Source organism: Ammospiza nelsoni, chromosome 7 (genome assembly GCF_027579445.1).
Source record: "Ammospiza nelsoni isolate bAmmNel1 chromosome 7, bAmmNel1.pri, whole genome shotgun sequence".
In the NCBI taxonomy this organism is placed as follows: Eukaryota; Metazoa; Chordata; class Aves; order Passeriformes; family Passerellidae; genus Ammospiza; species Ammospiza nelsoni.
Window position 1 is genome coordinate 17029973 of NC_080639.1, and position 19501 is coordinate 17049473.

Sequence of the window (19501 nt, forward strand, 5' to 3'; positions counted from 1 at the left end):
GCTGGATAAATCAACTTTGTAGGGAGGAAAAGAAGCTGGTTTTGATCTTAGTTATTTCTCCAGCCTAGCTCGCTGTGTGACGGCACAAATTAAAATGCATAACAAAAAGCAGCGGCAAGAAGGGCAGGTGAAAGACGTGAAAGTGAAATTAGGGCTAATCAAAGTCTGTCTGAGCTGGCCCCCCATGTTTAGAGAGACATGTACCAACAGAGGCATGGGCAGGCAGAATGGGTGCATTGAGAGCCCTTTGAGCAAACCCAGAGCGTGCTTGGTAGGAGGGAGAGGCAGGGAGGAAACCTAAACAGAGAAATAAATGCTTAATGAAGTTTCTGCTGTTAGCAGGAGGCAAAGCTGAGCAGGCTGCTTGCTTCCCTCATGGCACAACACTGAAGTGTAGACCCCAGGCACTAGGCAGGCCAGCAAGTCTGAGTCCAGAAAAGGGCTCCATTCAGCTAGAGAGGTGCTGAGGAGGGTTTATAGAAAAGTGGGCACTTGCACTGGTGACAACAACCTGCAGGCTCAGGGACCTCCTTCCGTGAGGGCTCGTAGGTGGCCAGGCAGTGAAAACATCTGGGGCCTGCTAAGAAGGTTTAAAACAGACTGGTTTGGACTGCATAAGCTTAGCATGCTCGTGAATTTTAAGAAGGAAGGTTCATCGGGACAATTTGCTGCTATGTCAGGATAAAGAAAACTGAGAGTTTAATTCATAGTACATTGTGTTTTCAATCTGCTCACTGGTAGATGGGAAGAATATGAGGGATTTTAACTATCTTCTCTTTAGAAAGGATCATTTGCTGATATAAAATTTGCTATGAGTCTCTAAGGGAAGGGAGTTTTATCTTTTTTTTACATATAGAAATGTAAATTTCCACATTTTGCAAAATTTTATGTAGAGTAACTTAGTATATGATAATATTCTTTAACAATATTTGTTTTTATCAAAGGTTTTCAGTATTACCTTATTAAGTAAAAATTGTTGCATGATTTTACTAATCTCTGCCCTATTTTCTTCTCTCTCAGTATGAGCTGTTCTGAAATTATGTTCATGTACTAGAAGACAAAGTGCCAAGTACCTAATTTAGTACTCAGCAGTTGCATCCAAATTTCAGTTATTGTATAACACCAAATACTCTAAAGATGACATGCTCAAGAAATATTTGCCTCAGACTGGAAAATTATTAGCACTTTGGATTAGACAGTATTACTCAAATTCCATTTAAATTGCACTTTATTCTCAAGGTGGCCTGAATGACTTTAACAACCTGTTTGTGACCTCCATGACTAAGGTAACTATTGCAGCCTGACTGCCCACAATTGTGCAGGAAAAAAAGATACAGGAAGAGTTTTACAAACTACTTGTGAACAAATGCAAAAAACCCCAACAGTACAAGGATCAATCAGTGGGATTTTAAAACACCTATGTGGATTAGAAACATGTACTGTGATTAGGCTCCCAGGGCTTTTGGATGTGTTTGAAAATCCTTGCCATTTTGACAAAGATTTCAGAAATAATTTGTTAAGGATAAACATACTTCATTATATTTGAAATGACGCTTTCAAAATGCATTAAAGAAAAGTTTGCACACAAAAGCTTTGATAAAGCAGTGAGAAATATACTCCATGCATTCTGAGATGTTTTATTTTTTAATTACAGCTACAGTATAATTACTTTCTTTGGAAAAATAGTTGGATTTTTAGCCATGATATTCTCTCTGTCAGAAGAGAATTTCTGATTCTGGGTGAACATTGAATATTGAACATCAAATAACACTGAATCTCTATAAAATAAGCTCTTTTTGACACAAAGGGTTACAATTTAAAGCTTCTACATGAACATAATAAACTATGAAGTCAGGTAGCTCTAAGGACATCTATACAGATACAGAGAAGAACTTTAACCAGCTGAGCAGCTCACTCCTAAAAATTACTTTTCTCAGAAAGTGAAGAGCTCTGCCTCTTATTGCCTCTAAAAATAGCTCATATTATTTATCCTCTTTCAATTCACTTTTGCTAACAATGATTGTGATTAGTGTTAGTGTATAACCTAACCTTGAAGCATGCTGTTGTTTGAAATGTAAGAAATTCAAGCCATATGAAGAGGAACCTATGCAGAACCTTTACTTATTTGTATAAATGAATAGTTTTTGTCAATGTAGAAAGAAGATTTATTTAGGCTTAGAGAAAAGGCTATTATTGGGAAACTCCTTTCAGTTTATCCTCTTTCCAAACTCTCCCCTTATGGCCCTCTAAAGAAATGTAGAGATGAGGTTTTTTTTCTCAAGAAGGTCCTTGGTAACATCACCATGTCAAAACTGTGCTAAAATGTAGAATTACACAATAATGCACACAAAAATTGTAAAGCTGTCTTTGTCTTCCCCTTTTCTAAGACCACGCAAAGTAACAGGTACAGTACAGGACACCCAATTCTCAATCCTGACCAACATTGCCATCTAACCTCTTTTATGCTGTGAGCATTTTGCTAATAGTTAATTTTGAAGCTGGAAATGAAATGTAAATCTGATGTAAGCAGAAATGGTGGTGGTACTGAGTGTGGCTGCCTCTGCAGTGCTAATACACTCCATGGCTGAAGAGCAAGGCAGCTGCAGGGAGATGGTGATCGAGTCTTGTTAGAAAAATCCCAGTTCTTTCATTTTTTGTGGTGCAAGCAGAAGAATGCATCATGGAGCTGCAGATATGGTTCCAGGAGAATATTAGATGCTTTGCAGTGGAGTCATTCCAAATGCCATTGACTACCAGCTCTCTCTCTGTTTTACTTCTACAGTGAGCATTTCAGAGTCACGTCTTCTCACATCTGCTATGCCTCCTGTGATAATAAGTATGGTAAGTACAGCTCCTCTTCTTCAGCAAACACCGGCAGTAATCCCTGATCAGATTGAGCCATTGGGAGACAGAGAATGCTGCAGACATCCCACCAAACCTGCTCAGTGGTGTGGCACAAACACCTAACAGAACAAGAAAATTGGTCCTCGTGTCCTTCCCCGGTGGCCACAAACACGACCTGAGACGTGCCCATCTCCATTCTGCTGCTGTGTACCTCCTAGGATCCCCGCCCTTGTATCCCAGGTCACGTTTGTGCCCACAGGGGAAGGACATGAGGAGTGACTTTCTTGTTATGTCAGGTGCTGTGCAGAAAGGAGGGCATTCCCCCTTGTATCAAAAATGCTCAGGGTCTACTGCCAGCCATAAACCATTTTCACTTTGCAAGATTAAATAAATCTGTAAGGAAAATATGTAAATTTCATATTTAAGAAATCTGAGCAGCAAAATACTAAGCACAGATAGCTTTGCTTACTTTTAAATATTTCTCAGGAAATGCAGCCTTTAAGCTCCTATTTAATTTTATACAAGACCAAGTTATGAAGACTGTATTTCACAGAAAATAAAAAGTAACAAAAAAAAGTAACAAAGTCACTGCTGAGTTTGCTGCAGGAAGCGCAATCCAACAGCCTCCAGTACTTGGAAGGACATGATGAGATCAGGGGATACTTTATTCTTTCTACCTGAGCATTAAGAAGCGCATGAAAAAAACCCACAAAACACTCCAGATTCTTCAGAATCTTCAAAGTTTCATAATGCTGTATCTCATTACAGGCATATCATTCATACCTTTATAAAATGAAGGGTTTATCTTTTTTATATATAATTGAACTGAAGAACTTCAAAATCATGATGAAGCTTTTAAAATATCGTTTTACACACCCTCTGATACGTACAATAAGACATAGATCCTTCAAAACCTGCTAGTGCTGCCTCCACAGAGTGCCAGGCTTTCAGCCTGTGCCAGTCAGTAAACAAAATCTCATGGGTTTGGGCTATTTGGGACTCGAGTTTCAAATTCTATTAAGAGCACAATTTAAGGCTTTGTTGTAATTGTTTCAGGAGAAACAATCACTCCTCAGTTCAGGATTAAAACCTAGTATTTGTGTTTAAAGGGGCATTTCAAATCTCACTGCTAATAGGTGAATGTGGCTTACCTTCAGAAGCCAGTAAATGGTAGGTCATGTACTGAATTCCACAGATCTTTTGTTTGTTTCTGTGATGTTTTGAGTGTGCACTGAATGCTTGTATTTTTCTGTCACTTTCACTTCCCAAACCTCCTGATATGTTTATCCTCATAGAAGGGGCTTTTTTCACTGTTTTTCCAACATGAATCTGGCTGTATTACAAATACATAAGATTTTAAAGTGGTACATGCCTCTCCTTACCTGTGAGTATGATGATACCATCTTGTCGTGATCAGAAAGCTCCATACGGAAAACATTCCACAGCTTTTATTTACAATTCATTGCTGCCAGTCTTTACTTACCCCACTGCATGTAGTTATTTGCTTACTTTCAGTATATACCTTTTATGAGCTGGTCTGCTCTGCAAGTTACATCTCTTGCCAATACACTGGATACTACTGGCTTACATTAACTTAACTGCTCACATTCATTTTCGTGCTACAAGTGAAATCAATTGTGTGTCTCTTGCAGGCAGATGTGGATGCAAACAGCAAGCAAGGTAAATCATTCCAGGTGGAGGATTTCCAGCCCACCAGGTGCAAGGCTATGCCTGGCAGCACCTCCCTTGCCCAGGGGCAAGTGGAGCAAGAGGGAAGGTGTACTACAGGCCTGTGGGGTGCTACACAAGGTGGCCAGTGTCACATTTGTGTGACCAGTGCCACCATAAGTTGGTGTCCAGTAGAAGTGTATGGGGGTTTTGTTTGTTTTTCTTTGAAGGCTGATTTTTCTAGAAGTGCAACGATTGAAGCTGGAAGCAGTAACTCTGTTGTGAGAGCTCTGCTCTGCCTTGTAACAAAGGCTCTGTTGTGCTGGCACGCAGCACAGTGCCCAAAGCTCGGGATGTTTTCAGCCTATTTGCTTTCATTTGTGTTTGAGTTAATCTGGCACAGCTGCTGGAGAATAACACCATATATTAAGGGTCATTTTAATCAAAGGGATCCTTGATACTCTGATTTCTTCCTACTGGCAGTTTGCATGGAAAGGCAATTAACTACGACTCTAAACTGATGGCATGACCTTAAAAAAATTAATTGTGTCAGATTCTGTCCTGGCAACTCATTCAGAAGAGTATGTATGGAAAACAAAAGTCAGAAAACCTGTTGCAATATCTTTATATCTAAACTAGCATATCTCCAATCAGAGTACAAATGAGTGACTTTTGGGTATTCCTCTCTTATGGAAGGCACTGCAAGAATTCTGTCCCTCCTCTGCAGGAGAAGCCTTTTTCTGACCTTGAGAAAAGACTCCAGTTAGCAACAGAAAAATGGAGAAATAGGGTTTATGTCCTTTTGGCCTGAATTCCTTTCCCTCTCCCTTCTCTTTTGGCTCTCCCACTCTTCTCCTCTCCCAAAAGTAACCATAAGAAAATTTATTAGTATTAATGAGTTCATGTATACTGAAAATTTGAGATCTACAAGGCAAAGCAAAACCACCCACTCTAGAGTATAGGCTATGTGATAGGAATATCAGTGTAATAACTGCATATAGATAACATAACAGAGTGTAATAACATAACAGAGCGTAATAACTGCACTGTGGAGGATCTTAGACATGTGAAATAAGAAAGAGAAATTAATGTATGACAATCAGCTGTAGTTTTTCCTTTGTTGATTTTTGTCTTGCTCCTTTTAAAGATATATCAGTGATTCCCACTGAGCTTTCACATGTGTTGGGCAACAGATCACTTACCTAGTGTTCTGAATTACTATTTGTCCTTCAGTCAGGGCTTACAAAGATGCAGCCTGAGGGATCTCAAGTAAATATTGATGAATAGTGAAAGCTTCTATTATCTCAACTTTTGCCCACAAGTATGCAATAAGCACTAATGGGGAAGAGTGATCTAAAAGTTCTGTCTGGCACATTCTTAAATCATTAGTGAACACACTTAAAATATTGCTAAAGTTTTCCTCTTTTCATAAAGTAAAAATTAATTTATTTGGTTCTGTAAAGCAATTACTTTTGTTGAGAATCTGATGAAGGTAATTTATCTCTGTTTATCTCTGCAGGTTGTGAAGGAAGTAATTTTGCCTTTCCTCTTTCTTTGCTGCTGCTGTTTTAAGTATTCTTCCAGGAAAGAGAGGCCCAACAGAGAAGGTATGTTCTCAAGGCCTCCAGGCCTTATCTGAAAATCTGAATGACAATATCTTTAGCTCGTGCATGTCCAGTGGGTGGTGTTGCTGAGAGAGGGACAGCTTTGTGAGTGAACAGCAGCCAGGGATGAGCTCAGTGCCACAGGCGAGCCCCGATGGTGACGGTGAGGGTGATGGCTGCAGCAGATGTTGGCTGGACAGCAACCAGGAAAGGCGGTGAACAGAGGTGGTTCTGCAAACTCTTGTTTTGAGGGAACAGACGAAGCAGTTGCAGACTTTGTGAGACAGTTTTCATACTCAGAATGAGATTCAGTAAATTATATTCAACTGCTCTGGAAAAACCAGGAGCAAAATTATGATTAAGATAGAGTTTGCAGAAGCCAAATTTTTAAGAGCCATTAGGTTACCTAATGATGTATTCAGCTAGGAGATTCAAGACTCCAATCTATCCTAGAGTGGTTAGGCTGAATGCAAGGCAAGTGTCCCAGCCAGCTTTCTTCACAGAATTTCTTTCTGCATTTTTGCTTCTATTATTTTAATCTTGGCATTACAGAGTTTTAGGGTGTTTGTCCAGGAGCTAAGACAGCTAATAATGGGTTATTATCTGCCATCGGAGGGGAAACAAAATACACACGTCAGTGCTGAATTGGACTAAATGATCCTCGTGGGTCCCTTCCAAGTCAGGGTATTCTGTGATTACATTCAGGATATTCTGCGATACTGTGGGTGCTGAAGCGTTGGTGTTGAAGGGCCCTGGGGCAGCCGACACCTGCCTGAGGCACTCGCAGCGTTCACCTGGGAGCCGCTGGGCTCGGATTGAGCACGCACAGCGCGTCTCTCCACAGAGCAGAGCGGCAGTACTCGGCAGTCGGACGGACAGCCGCTGGTCCCACGTTGGGTGTTTATCCCGGCCGGGCGGGGCGGCGGCCCGCGGGCGCACTGCTCGGCCGGGCCGCATTGTGTGCCGGCGGCCGGGCCGGGGCGGGGCGGCTCGGGCCGAGCGGCCGCGGCGGCTCCGCGCGGGGCGGGCGGGCGGCTCCGCGCCCGGGGCGGGGGCGGCGCTGAGCGGGGCAGCGGAGCGGGGGCGGGCCCGCCAGCGCCCGGCGCTCGCCGTCTCCTTGCCGACGGAGGAGGGGTCGGAGCCGCCCCCGTCCCCAGGGGCTGCCGCCGGGCTAGCGAGGCGGTGCGAGGCGGCCGAGGTTCGCCGCCGCAGCCCGGCCGGAGCGGGCGGGTCCAGGCTCCTCCCCGCGTCCTCCCAGCCCGGGCACCCGCAGCGCCGCATCGGGTGAGTACCGCGCTCCGGAGCGGCTCTGCCCCGGCCCCAGCCCCGCGGAGGGCGGCGCAGGCCCTGCGGCCTGGCCGCGCTTTGTTCCCGGGCGGGGCGCTCCGCTCTGCCGTGCGGCCGCGGCTCCGGCTCTCCCGGGCGGCGGCGGCGGGGCCGTGCTGCAGAGCGGCCCCGGCTGCGAGCTCGCCCCGCCGCCGCTCGCTGCCCCGCCGTGCGCGCCTCTCGCCTGCCGGGGCACGGCGCTCGCTGCGGCCCGGGGGAACCCGCGCAACAGGTTCGGGCATTGTTCGAGCCGCCGCGACGGACGTGGCGGCGGGGGGGCTGCCCGGGGGGCTCCCGAGTGGCCGCCGCCGAGGGAATGTTTGCCTTTGTGCGGGCGCCGCCGCGGGTGTCGCGGCAGGCCCGGCCGGGAAGGAGAGGGCTGCGGGCGAGGGGAGGCAGCCGGGGGCGGGATTGGCTCCCGGCGGGGATTTTGGGGTGCGGGGCCGCCGGTCCGTCCGGCGGGCTGGAGACGAGTCACGGCCGTGTCACTGCCGCCGCGTCGGGCGCTCCTGGGTTTCTGGAAGCGCTGCCTGGTCGGGAAGCTGATTCACTGCTGAAGACGTGGTTGCTCATGGCTGTGGTTACCCTTTCTTTGATTTTTCACACGTCTATTGTCCAGCAGTTTTGTCCTCTCCCCCTCAATTGCAGTGTCCTTTGCTACCCCCTAACAGAGCTTTTTAGCCCGGTAATTCTACGAAGGAGCGGATCTAAAGCATTGTTTTTGCTCAAGAATTTAAACGAGTGTGTGGAAGCAAGAGTGGAAAAAATTAGGGGACAGTGGTTCCTTATTTTTTTGACTTTTTGTAAGTTTTATAATAGCACAATTGATGAGGTTTATGTGGGTATGTATTAATAGATGCTTTTGTCTGTTGCTCTCTCATCTTTCTGCATCCCAAAGGAAATACTGGTCCTCTCCATTTTTAGTATTGCAGTGTCTGCAGTGTCCTCACAATTGGATCCTGATTTTCTTCATGCATTAAAATTCACAGTGATGAGGAAGTATTGGGTTTTTCCCCCTTTTCTCCCTTCCGTGACATTGCCTGCTAAGATTCAGTGTTTAGTAAATAATGAATGCTGTTACTACTTTATAGGATTACTGGTAGTTATTAATTACTGTGCTAATAAGGGTTCCCCTTTATCTGAATACGAGCATTTATAGTCCTAATACCATTGTCTGTACCAAGCAGAAACTGAAGAGAGAAAAGGGGGAAGGTGGACTGTAGAACAGAGCTGAAGCTTGCTCAGAGAGGCCTATGGCTTGCTGAGGTGCTGGTCATGCCTTGCTCTTTCAGGAGAAAAGCAGTGAGGCAGAGCACTGGACCAGGCTGCTCAGGGAGATTGTGGAATCTTCCTCTCTGGAGACATCAAAGCCCCTGCCTGGGCTGGGTCAGCACCAGCAGTCACCTGGGAATGTGTCCAAATGGGGTTCCATTAGAACCATTCAAATAGATGATCTCCAGAGGTCCCTTCCAATCTTAATAATCCTGTGATTCTGTGAAAATCTTCCACCAAAACTAAGAGTAATTACAATGTGGTATTAGGGGTGGATTTTTGGATTTTGCACAATTCTCCATTGATTGCTGCTTGAGGAGTGCTGTAAAATCATCTCAGCTGACTGTTTTTCCTGGAGTAGTTTACTAATCGATGATAATTTGTTTGAAGTTTAATTGATCAGTAACATCAGTTTTCCTAGAAGTACAATTTAAAAAATAAAATATATGCATTTTTAAATTTGTAGGCTGTAATTTTAAATTGGCTATGGATTCAAATTTCTTGGTTAAGCTTATGTAAACAAGGGAAATTCACATAGTTCCGTCATTTTCTGTCAGTAAAATAAAGGAGTCAGGTGAATTTCAGCTCAATTTCAGTTGGCTGTTGCTTGAGAGTGGCAGTAGGAAGGGAAACCAGAGGAATTTCTGTTCTTTAATACAGTGCTACCTAATTGTCAAGAATCTTTAGGAATAGATTATTGAGGGGAACATCTTTCTTCCCCAGTGATGATGGGTGGGGAAATACAGAACACCTTCAATAGGCAGCTTCTGATAAAGTAGGCAGAGCCTATCCTGGAAATGATGTTGCAGGATTTCCAGTGTGAATGTACTGAAGCTGTCTCAAGGACTTGCTGTTTGTATTTTTGTTCCCAATCTATAGGTGTGTCCTCTTGCCTTCTCTCCCATCTTTTTGAGGCTGACTAGAAAATTTCCATTAATAGGAGGGCATTTTTAATTTTAAATTTACTGTGAGTTAGATTACTCTAATAGCTGATCTCTCAGAATTACTGTAAAACCAGTGAAGTGTGTTTGTCATCTTGACTTTGCCTTTTACACAGCATGCACTAATTTGAACTTCTGGGGTTTTGTTGTTGGTTTTCATTTCATGGGTGGAATTTGATCGAGTTACAAGGTTTCCTGCAAGTCTTACAACATGTGCTGAGGTTTAACATTTGAAGCTTATATGTTAATTCCACATCTTCTAATACAAAGAGAGACTATTTATATTTTCTTACTGAAATTATACTTTGCCTTTTAAAATTTTATAGCAGTTGAGTATCTTTGTAGAAATACCTTCTTCCTCTTCACAAAACATCTACTAACACTGTTGTATTTTCAATTTAGCATAAAACTTCGTGTAGGTTACCTCTGATTGACAGCATACCACAGGGATTCTGGTTCTTGTTACTTTCCCACTGCTTCCGGTGCTGCCTCAGGAGCATTGCCTGCTAACTATAAACAATGTTGATGTCTACCATATGTTTTGGTAGAAAGTGCAGGATTCCTGCTGTCCCACTGAACTGAAATGCCTAGCTTACTAGTATTTGTGAATATACAGCAGAAATGTTGACTCCCCTATCATATAGCTCTGTAAGAAACTCTTGTTTTCAATCTCCAAGGAAATAAAGTTTTAGATTGAATAGCAAAATCAAAAAATATGGTCAAATACTTTTTCATTTAAATTTACAGAACCCGGGATCTGGAGCTCAAACTTGTAACCCTAGCAGACAGTTTTGCATTCCAGTACCAATGGTAAGTAAGATAGGTCTCTTCCAAAAAGAAATCTTTATAATTTTCATACATTATATATGGTTCTTATGAAGCTTTGATACTGATGGATATACTGCCTAGAACAACATCTTTGCAGCTGGTTTTGTAGAAACTTAATTAGGCTTTAACTCATGCCTTCCTTAATTTACCTACTTTACTTTGCTTTCATTTTGTGGCTTCTAAAAAGTCTTTAAAAGGCACTATAACATAAACAAAACTGATAATAAAGTTAAATTCCATTGTTTGGCCATGAAGCTCGCAGTGCAGCTTGTGTTCCTATGTCTCTACATAGTGGTAGTGTCTCACAAGGGGAGGAGTGGCTGCAGATGTGTTAGGGGGTGTTTAAGCATAAGACTGGAGATAAGTGAATTCTACTTTTAAGAGGGTTCTTGGTAGTGGGTGAGAGTAAGGAAAGAAGTTTTAATAGCATCAAGGTAATTGGTGCTCTGATGGTGTTGATAAGCTTGTGCTGGAAGATAAATGAGGGACTTGGGAGCCTTGACTGAGCAAGTAGAAAATTGTGTTGGCAAAGCTTTTTGCTCTTCAGACTAAATAAGAGTGAGAGATTTTTGAAGTGAGGGTAACCTTACAGCAGATGCTAAACTCAACAAGGAAGCAAGTGAAAATCAATCTGGAGTGTTGTTTTCCTGTTTCCAGGTGAGAAGATGAACTGCTGCATTTTGGACAAGCTGAAGTTTGGAATGCTGGGACGTAAAGAACCCATTAAGAAGGAAATTACAGTAGTTGAGAGGAGATGAAGGTATGACTTAGGGCTTTGCAGAAACAGTAATTCAAGGGAGATAGATGTACTAAGTCCGTGAGAATTCAGAGCCAAGATCACTTCCTGTGATGTTGGCAGAGTGGTATTTGAGATGTGTTCTTAGTGAGGTATCATGAAGGATAGGTGTTGACCAGACCAAGTAAGGCCAAAGCAAAAATGTGTTCCAAGAATAAGGTAAATGGGTTTGGTGTTAGCTTGATGTTTTTGTCACAAAATGATATCTATGGCTGAACTTGACACGTCAATGCAGGCCTCAATCTTTCTGATGGTGCTCTGTTTGCTAATTCTTTCATTTTGCATTCTCACTTATAATAGTATCATTGGAAAATGTATGAGTGTTGCATCTATGGAGGATGTTTCAGGCAGCAGCTTAGTGAGCTTGATGGTATTTTCTCTGAAGCATGTGACCATTTATATATTGGTTTATTGGTTTATTTGTTGCTAGTGGAAGGCTACATGTTTTATTTTGAGGGGGTAGGAGAGAGGAAGAGTTGCTGTGATTACTGCAGGTGGTTGCTGTGGCTGATTTAATTTGTGATTTGCAGTTGAAATGTTCAGAATTTTTGATCTGAGTGCAGAATTTTTAATCTCAGTACAAAAACTGAAGACATCCATGAAAGTTAAGATTTATTTCTCCTGTACCCACTAATTGAAGGATATCTTAGGTAATTACTTTTGCTTTGTAGAGCAGTGAATTAATGGATTTCTGAAATATGTGAATAAGGTATTTATTTACCAGATCTGGAATATTTCAGTCTCTTGTACTCTCATGTTTGGTTAACATTAGCAAAATTTTCAAGTTATTTATTTCTTATTGAGGGGTTTTTTATTATTACCCTTACCATGGATACTTTGTGTATTGTGCAGTGAGGACATAAGAGTAATTTTTAATTTTATTTTTTTTAAGGCAGAGGAAATTGTTCAGGGTGTTTCAAGGTCTGCACAAAATCATACTCTTGAGCTGATAAATTTTTGGTCAGGTAGCAAACCCAGAGCTTTAGGGATTTGTAAATGGACTTTTTATTCGCCCCTTCTTCATTGTCATCTTGTTTTGGTCAGTTTCCTCCACTCCAAAAGAAAGACTGCTTTTGTGCCTGCTGCACAAGGTGGCTTTCAGTGTAGGGGAGCATTTCTTTTTGCTTCCACTCAGTGGAGTGTCACTATGCTGAGCTTGGAGTTGAATCCTGGGGCCCTGAGCCACATGCAATTGTAACCAAAGCAAATGTGTGTATTGTTATGAAGTGGTAGATTGTTTTCTTATACAAGTATTGCAAAAAGAACAGGAAGTTCTAATCTTGCACCCCAGAGGAAAGTGTTTTTCGTTTGTTCCAGACTGGCAGCAGTTGCACTCATCAGTACAGCTGTTTGTCTTTTGACTTGGCTGCCCATGGCCTGGACTGTCCAGTCTCATTCCACCCACTGTCCTAGTTCATTTTATGAACTACTGAAGGCATAGGAGCTTTCTGATCTTTCATCACAAACTGGTTTTGGACAGTTCCTTAAAGAGCTGGTGACAAGGTATTTATTTTTCCAAGCACTTGTGACTTGTATGTTTGTTTTGTTTTGTTTGTTGGGATGGTTTTGTGTTTGTTTGTTTGTTTTTTAAGAGGAGGGAGCTAGGGGAGGACTAGTTTTATTTTACTATCTGTAGGTTATTTTTCTTCTCCCCCTCATGAAGTATTTCTGTGGTAGAAGTTGCAATCCATGTGATTGTGTACTACTCCCATGTGACTTCTGATTAAGGAAAATTTTAAGACCTAAAAATTAGAATTTTCTTTTAATGAGTTTTAGCACAGTGTAATGAGGAAGAGAAAATATTTTGGCTATGCTTTGAGTATAGCATTTCAATTGACATATTGCTGTGTAAAAAGTGGTGGAAGAAGCAGCCTCTCAACTTGCATTATTTTCTGTATTCTGTGGTTACTTGATAGTGATGCAGCTTCTGCTGGTTTGGCTGCCTGTTGTAAGGGAAGGGAGGATATGAGGTAGCTTGGTCTTCTGATGCAGGTGGGCAAGCTGTAGGGTTCTTCAGGAAGGTAAATGGTGTCTCTCTCTGTATGTGAGAGAGTGGCAAAATGTGGCTGGAATATTCCATGAGAGGGAATATACAGAAGCATCCAAAACCTGTGGCTTAGTTTCTCTACTCTTCTAGATTAAAGAGGTCTGAAAACTGCTATAACTTAGCATAGGCCATGTGTGTGGCTTGGACTGAGGCTGGAAAGGGTTGAAAACTCTAGCAAGCTCACACACCTTTGGTGTCTCATGGTGCAGCATCGTTATGAATGCGTGCACGTGTTCCTTTGGGTTGGGCGAGTTTGCCCTCTGCGCATGGCCAGTGAGTCCAAGGAGTGCAGTTCTTTGAGAGCAGAAGTGCCCATTGCTGCACAGGACCCTGTGGCTGGCCCTGTTCTGTGGAAAGACTGAGGTGTTGGTGTTGTCTCACAGCTGTGCATGCAGGTGTTATTGTGCATCCTGAGTTACATTTTTCTGTGCTTGGTACTCTTCCCTTTTTTCCCCTCTGGCCCTTGCTTGAAGTCTGAGGAAAAGCTCTGCCTTTGTGTGAAATGAATAGCTGACTGTGATCAAAGTTAGAACTCAACACACAATGACTTTTTCTTCTCAGATGGCATAACCTCTTACTCACCTGTTCTCCATTTGCTGGTTTGCTATTCATTATATTGCTCATCGCTTCCTTTTGTTGCTTGTCTTTTTATTTCACTTTTCACAGAATGTTGAGGGATTGAAAAAGGATGGGAAATGAATATGGAAGATGGGATAGATAGAGGAAGTAGTGAACAGACAGTTCTTTTGAATTCTATTATTAACTTTAGTTAGAAGACAAGATTTGAACTTTCAAATGAAAATGGAGTGGAATTGGAATTTTTCCAAGCTTAAATTTGTTGTGGCTGTGACAATGTGCTTTTGAATCATGGTCTAGCATGCTGTTTATCCCAGCTTTAACCCAAGTCAGAGCACATTTTCAGTGTGTTCTTTGAACTGCCATGGCAAGTTGCTGAGTTAGGGTACTAACAGTACATGTATAGTGGAAAGGGCATTGAGTGGTTGCATCTTGCTTTAGAGTTAAAGCACCTTACATACTCATGAAATCAGTCTGTGTTTTTTTATTTTCTGACTTCTTTAGTGTGAATTAGCAGGTTAAAGAAGATCAGAAATTTTTTTTTTTGTGTACAATTTCAGACATAGCATAAAACTTCTGTGGGTTTTTCTGGATGGTTTTTACTGATAGTAAAAAAGTAAAAAATGTGGAAGTGGTTGAAAAGGCAAAAAAATTGATATTCCTTAAATATCTGAAGTTACCTTTTCTCCTGAGGGCTCTAATATTAAATATTTGTTAGTGCTGCTCATAATATCTTAAAGAGTAAAAACCAAACACTGCATTTGCATATGTGAGCTGATGTTTCTCTATCAGGTTTTATTGTTATTTTGCAACTGTCCAGCTGCATAGCTGAGTTCCAGGTGCTTTTTAATTGAAAACAGCATTAACTAATAAATATTTACAGCCTTTTTCTATTTTTGGGGCAGGTTTATGCTTCTCAAATTACCCTGGGGCATCAGCCCTGGAGACACCTTCGTTTGTAGTCTCTCTTTGTACAGCTTTGCTGTGGGAGAGATGACATCCTTTAATGTAGCTTTAAAGGAAGTTGAAATAATAATCTACATAGATAATTGTGATACTCAGCTTTCTCCCTGTCTTTTACATGTGGATTTTATTTCTGTGTGGAACAGATGAACTAGTTTTAAGCTGATTCAAGGAAAAAGAGGGTAATGGCTTGTGGGTTCAAGTCAGTGTCTGAAAAAGCCTGTGTGCTGGCTTCAGAGAATGAAGATGTTAATTTTGATGGTCTGCAATTCAAAAGTTGATCTAAAAGAAAAAAGTGTTTTCATTCTACATGATTTGAGGCCTTTTTTCCTTTGGTACTTCAGAATGTCTATTGTTATTTGTGCTATTGTTTGTGCCTGGACTTGCAAGCTGCTACAGTTTTGAACCTAGCTGCCCATCTGCTCCTTGGTTATTTATAGGCAGATTTGTGGAGCTCCTTCTAATCCCTCAAGTCTTCAAAAACATTAATGAATTAAACATCACAATACTCTTGTAAAAAGAGAATTAAATGGAGAAACTGAATGGAGACTAAAAGAGGATAAATGACTTGCTGAAAGCCATATGTATATTTCATAGCAGAACAGAGAATAGAAACCAGATTCTTTTTTTCTTACTTGTAGTCCTGTGCTCAACAGACCAGCTACATGCTCTTGTGAGATACATGCTACAGGAGTGAAGAAAGAACACGTTCTTTGAATCTTGCAACAGATGCTCATGTGCAGACTAACCCATCCCAAGACCTTGCACCATATATTGAGAGTATTAAAGGTTTCAGGTCTAGCAGGCATGAATAAACATGTTAATATTAATTCTCATTAAGCCTGAATTTGTTTTGATTGTTAATGTTTTAGAACAGTGGTTTCTGCTGGGTTGCTTAGAAAGAAAACACCTGTTACCTGCAGGAGACCTCCTCTCTGGCATCTTAGTTCCACTTGTCCAGTCAACCTGGCCCTCTTCCCCATCATTAATACACTTTTACAATGGCTGTAAACAGTGTCTGGACATTGGTTCTTATTTACTTTTTTAATTCAATGGCAGTGAAGATGGATAGCACAAATTGCAGGCAAAACTTTGCATTCATCAGAAATTTTGCACTTTGGTGAATTACACGTAGTATTTATTGTGTGTGAGTTCTTTTGATTTTTGGCTGGGTGGTTTTTTATTGTATTTTTGTTTGTTATAGGTCATTGTTTGTTTTTGTTTAGTTTTTGTTGTTGGAAGAACTTCCAAAATTTTAGATGTGTGGAGTAAAACATTGTAATTTGCAGTTGTTCCAAAGTCTAGAAATGGTGGAGGATCCAGCCTACTAAATTGTGATTTGATTTCACATTGGAGTGCAGCCTGAAATATTGTTTTGCAACTTTTACCTGTTCTGTAATTTTGTTGAACTATTTGTTTACTATTTCCCAGTCTCTCCTTCATGTATACATGTTTCATGTTTGTATGTAAGAGAATTTTCTCCACAAATAGTATTAGTTTCTGCTTGTCAAGGGGATTGGAAGAGTTGTCTATTTCACTGGGATGCCTTTCAAAGATTTAGGTTTTAAATACAAATACTATGCAAATTTAGTGTTGCCACCTTCTTGTGGAAATCTTCAAAAGAATGAATACATTGTTGGAGGCTGACCATAACTATGTTGATTTAATAACCTGGAAGCCTATGTCATTCTAAACAAGTTCAGTGAGGTTCTTGAAAGCGTATTGAATGAGTCCAGGAAACATGTTAAATAAAAGAATTACAAGTTCTACAGTTTGCTATGTGGTATTTTATGGTATGATGGCAAAGTAGGTTCTAGGTGGGCGCAAAGCACTCTACATTGTTTCTGAAATTCAGCAAACAAAAGTAACCTCTTTATTTGTTTAGTATTTGTAACATTTCAGCATATAAAAGTTATGTCTTTTGATTTGTAAATGATTAAATGCAGCTTTGTATTTACTTACTCCTGAAGTATTGCACTTTCCTCTCGTGAAATCTGTTGTCTTCAGTGCTTTTGTTTTTCGTCAGTAGCTTTTCTGTGTTTAATGAAACCAAATGGGTTTTTTATTGATGAATAGACACTGAATATATTTCTTTCAGCTAAATAATGGTAAAATATTGAGGAAGAAGTCACTCTTTCCTCATGCTAAACTGAGAGCTTGATGGAAAATTTTAAGAGCGTGTCATTTTTCTTCTTCCAACAAACTGAAGACTTTGCATAAGTTTTGTAGGTCTAAATACATTGCAAAGGTGCAAAGCAGTGTACCTTTTCAAAACACCTTCAGTAGCTCCTATTGAAAAGTAGATGCCAGCTTTCTTGAAATGGTTTCACTTTCTGATATTAAAAAAGACATTTTGTTTAATTTATCCTGAGACTCTTTCGACATCCAAAATAGAGAAGGATGCTAAGCCTGTTTTTTAAACTGAAGACTTTCTTTTTTTTCTGGTATGTTCTGATAACCAGCTGTGGTGGGAGTTTTCTTGTAGATGAAACCTATCCAAGCTCTCCCAGAAGAGAGGCAATTGTACCCTTCAGGAGTTTATGGAACAAAGGCTAGGTGTTTGGAATTGCCAGCAGTTGTTCTAACTGGTCTGACTCACCTCCCTCCACTCTGAACAGAAAGCTTCCTTTGGTTCCAGGAAATACTGAATAAAAGAACTATTTTGATCCGTGGACAGTGCCACTACTGTGGCAGAAAGCCAAGCGATGCTTTCATATTAAATAAATAGGTCTTTTCAGAGCAGCAGAGAAACATGTTCCCTGGAGTCAGTGAGCTGATGCAGACTTTTGTTCCTGTGTGAAAGTACAAAGATAATGAAGTGTGTGTAGGTTTGAACTTCCTTTATTGATTATAATAAAGAGGCATGTGTAATAATTTGGAAATGTTACTTGGGGAGGATGGGGAAAAAAACATTTAGGTATGTGTTCCACATCTTGAAAAAGGGAAAATAAAGAGAACTGCTGAAGTTAAAAAGCTTACACAGAGTGGTTTGAGAGATAAAAATGACTGCCTGAGTAATTCTGGAATTTTGTGTTTTATGCAACAAATAACTACAAATCTTTGTCTAAAGCATACAGGAAGCTTTAATAGAATGCTTTTTTGAGTAGTTGTTCAAAGTGCAGGCTGTCATGGGACTCAGTTTCCTGAGAAAATTAAAAGTTGTTTGTTTCCTTCTGTAATACATGAAGTGTGAATTCTATATAATTGGCAAAAATTGCACTTCAATATGGAGATTTTGGAATAAGAGGTGAGAATGAACATTGTGACACATTACACATTGGAATAGGAAGAGACAGTAAAAAGCTGTTGAAATGTTTTTTCTTTTTTATAATAATATGATAGTTCTTTTTTTTTTTTGTTATGAAGCTCATTGTTTTAACATGAAAAGGAATAACTGTTTTACCTCAGGTTATTTGGATTTCTCTGGATTTTTTTTGTTTTCTTTTTTTTTTTCCTAAATAGTTTATAGTTTTTGTTCCATTAACTTCCCCCATGCTAGGAAAAAAAGTTCTCTTTGTGTGCATTCTGGAATATCCAGAGGGAGAATTCCAGGTTGCAGTCTGATGCCCTGGGCCTGGAATGGGAAAAAAAAAATCGATTTTGATCTGTTTAAATTTTGACTGATATTGGCACATATCTTGAATTGAATATCTCTGAGCAGAATTAGATTTTCTAATTATATGGATTGATCTGTGGAAGTAGGACCTCAGAAAGTTACAAGCAGATGCCAGTTCCTACTTTGTGTTGGCTGGAAGAGGAAATTGCCGTTCAGCCATCCTGTGGATTTGTCAGGCAAAAAAGCTTCATCATGGTGAATTGCAGTTCACAGTGCAATAAAAATTGCATGAGGATAAGGAGGAGGCAAAGGAAGCAGGAGCATTTGTGGGTATAGATTATGGGTAGGACGTAGTTATTCAGGCTGTTGGATGTTTTTCTTCAGCTGAAGCCCTGCTAATGGCAGGGTAATGGCAGTGTCCTGACAGAAATGTAGCATAACATATTTAGATAATTATTGTATTCTTGGTAATACCAGACAGACTGTGCAGAAACACAACCTTATTTGCACTTATTTTACATCTGAATGAGCAAACAGATGACCTACCCGAAAATTAATTGTAGTTTATTATGGTTGGGAAATGGGATTTTATATAAATTATCTTGTTGTCCTTGGTTCAGCTTCTGCTTTGGTTTTTCTTGTTGGACTGTTTGTTCCCCCCAGTGAGGGAAAAGAAATCTTTAATTAAATGTTGGTATGAATAATGCCTATAATGATCTTTTTTCTTAAGTTTTGACAGTATTTTAGATTTTGGTTACAGTGTTCTGTTCTTCCTTCAGAAGAATACTGAAGTGTAACACTGTGAAACACTGTAACTGATTTCCCATGCCTGACAACTTCAACTTCTTGTGTTTCAGGGCTGCGAAAAGTATCTGCAGTAGAATGGAAGCGTCAGTAATATTACCCATTTTGAAGAAAAAATTGGCATTTCTTTCAGGTACAATTTCAGTTTTTCTCAACTGATTCCACCCTGAATAATTTGGATAGGATATTTAAGTTGGTTATTTGCATTTTCTGGATGTATTTAACAAAAATGTGTGGTTGGTTAGTGCTTTGTCATATTCCAAAAGAATCTCTGGA

The 19501-nt window shown here is 40.7% G+C and overlaps 1 protein-coding gene across 5 annotated transcripts in view; it reads left to right on the forward strand.

The window, feature by feature from the left end:
* Nucleotides 1–7223: 7223 nt before the first annotated feature.
* The window catches only part of SESTD1 (SEC14 and spectrin domain containing 1), a 49087-nt gene continuing 36809 nt past the window's right edge, over nucleotides 7224–19501 (forward strand). For 2 of the 5 annotated variants that reach the window (XM_059476177.1, XM_059476181.1), the window contains exons 1-4: nucleotides 7224–7400; nucleotides 10403–10465; nucleotides 11141–11243; nucleotides 19279–19358. In XM_059476177.1, the coding sequence (XP_059332160.1) occupies nucleotides 19304–19358 (55 nt within the window). In that variant the 5' untranslated portion in view covers nucleotides 7224–7400; nucleotides 10403–10465; nucleotides 11141–11243; nucleotides 19279–19303. Of the gene's footprint in view, nucleotides 7401–7550; nucleotides 7675–10402; nucleotides 10466–11140; nucleotides 11244–19278; nucleotides 19359–19501 lie in introns of those variants that run through there. The other 3 variants (XM_059476178.1, XM_059476179.1, XM_059476180.1) reach the window with 3 other exon arrangements.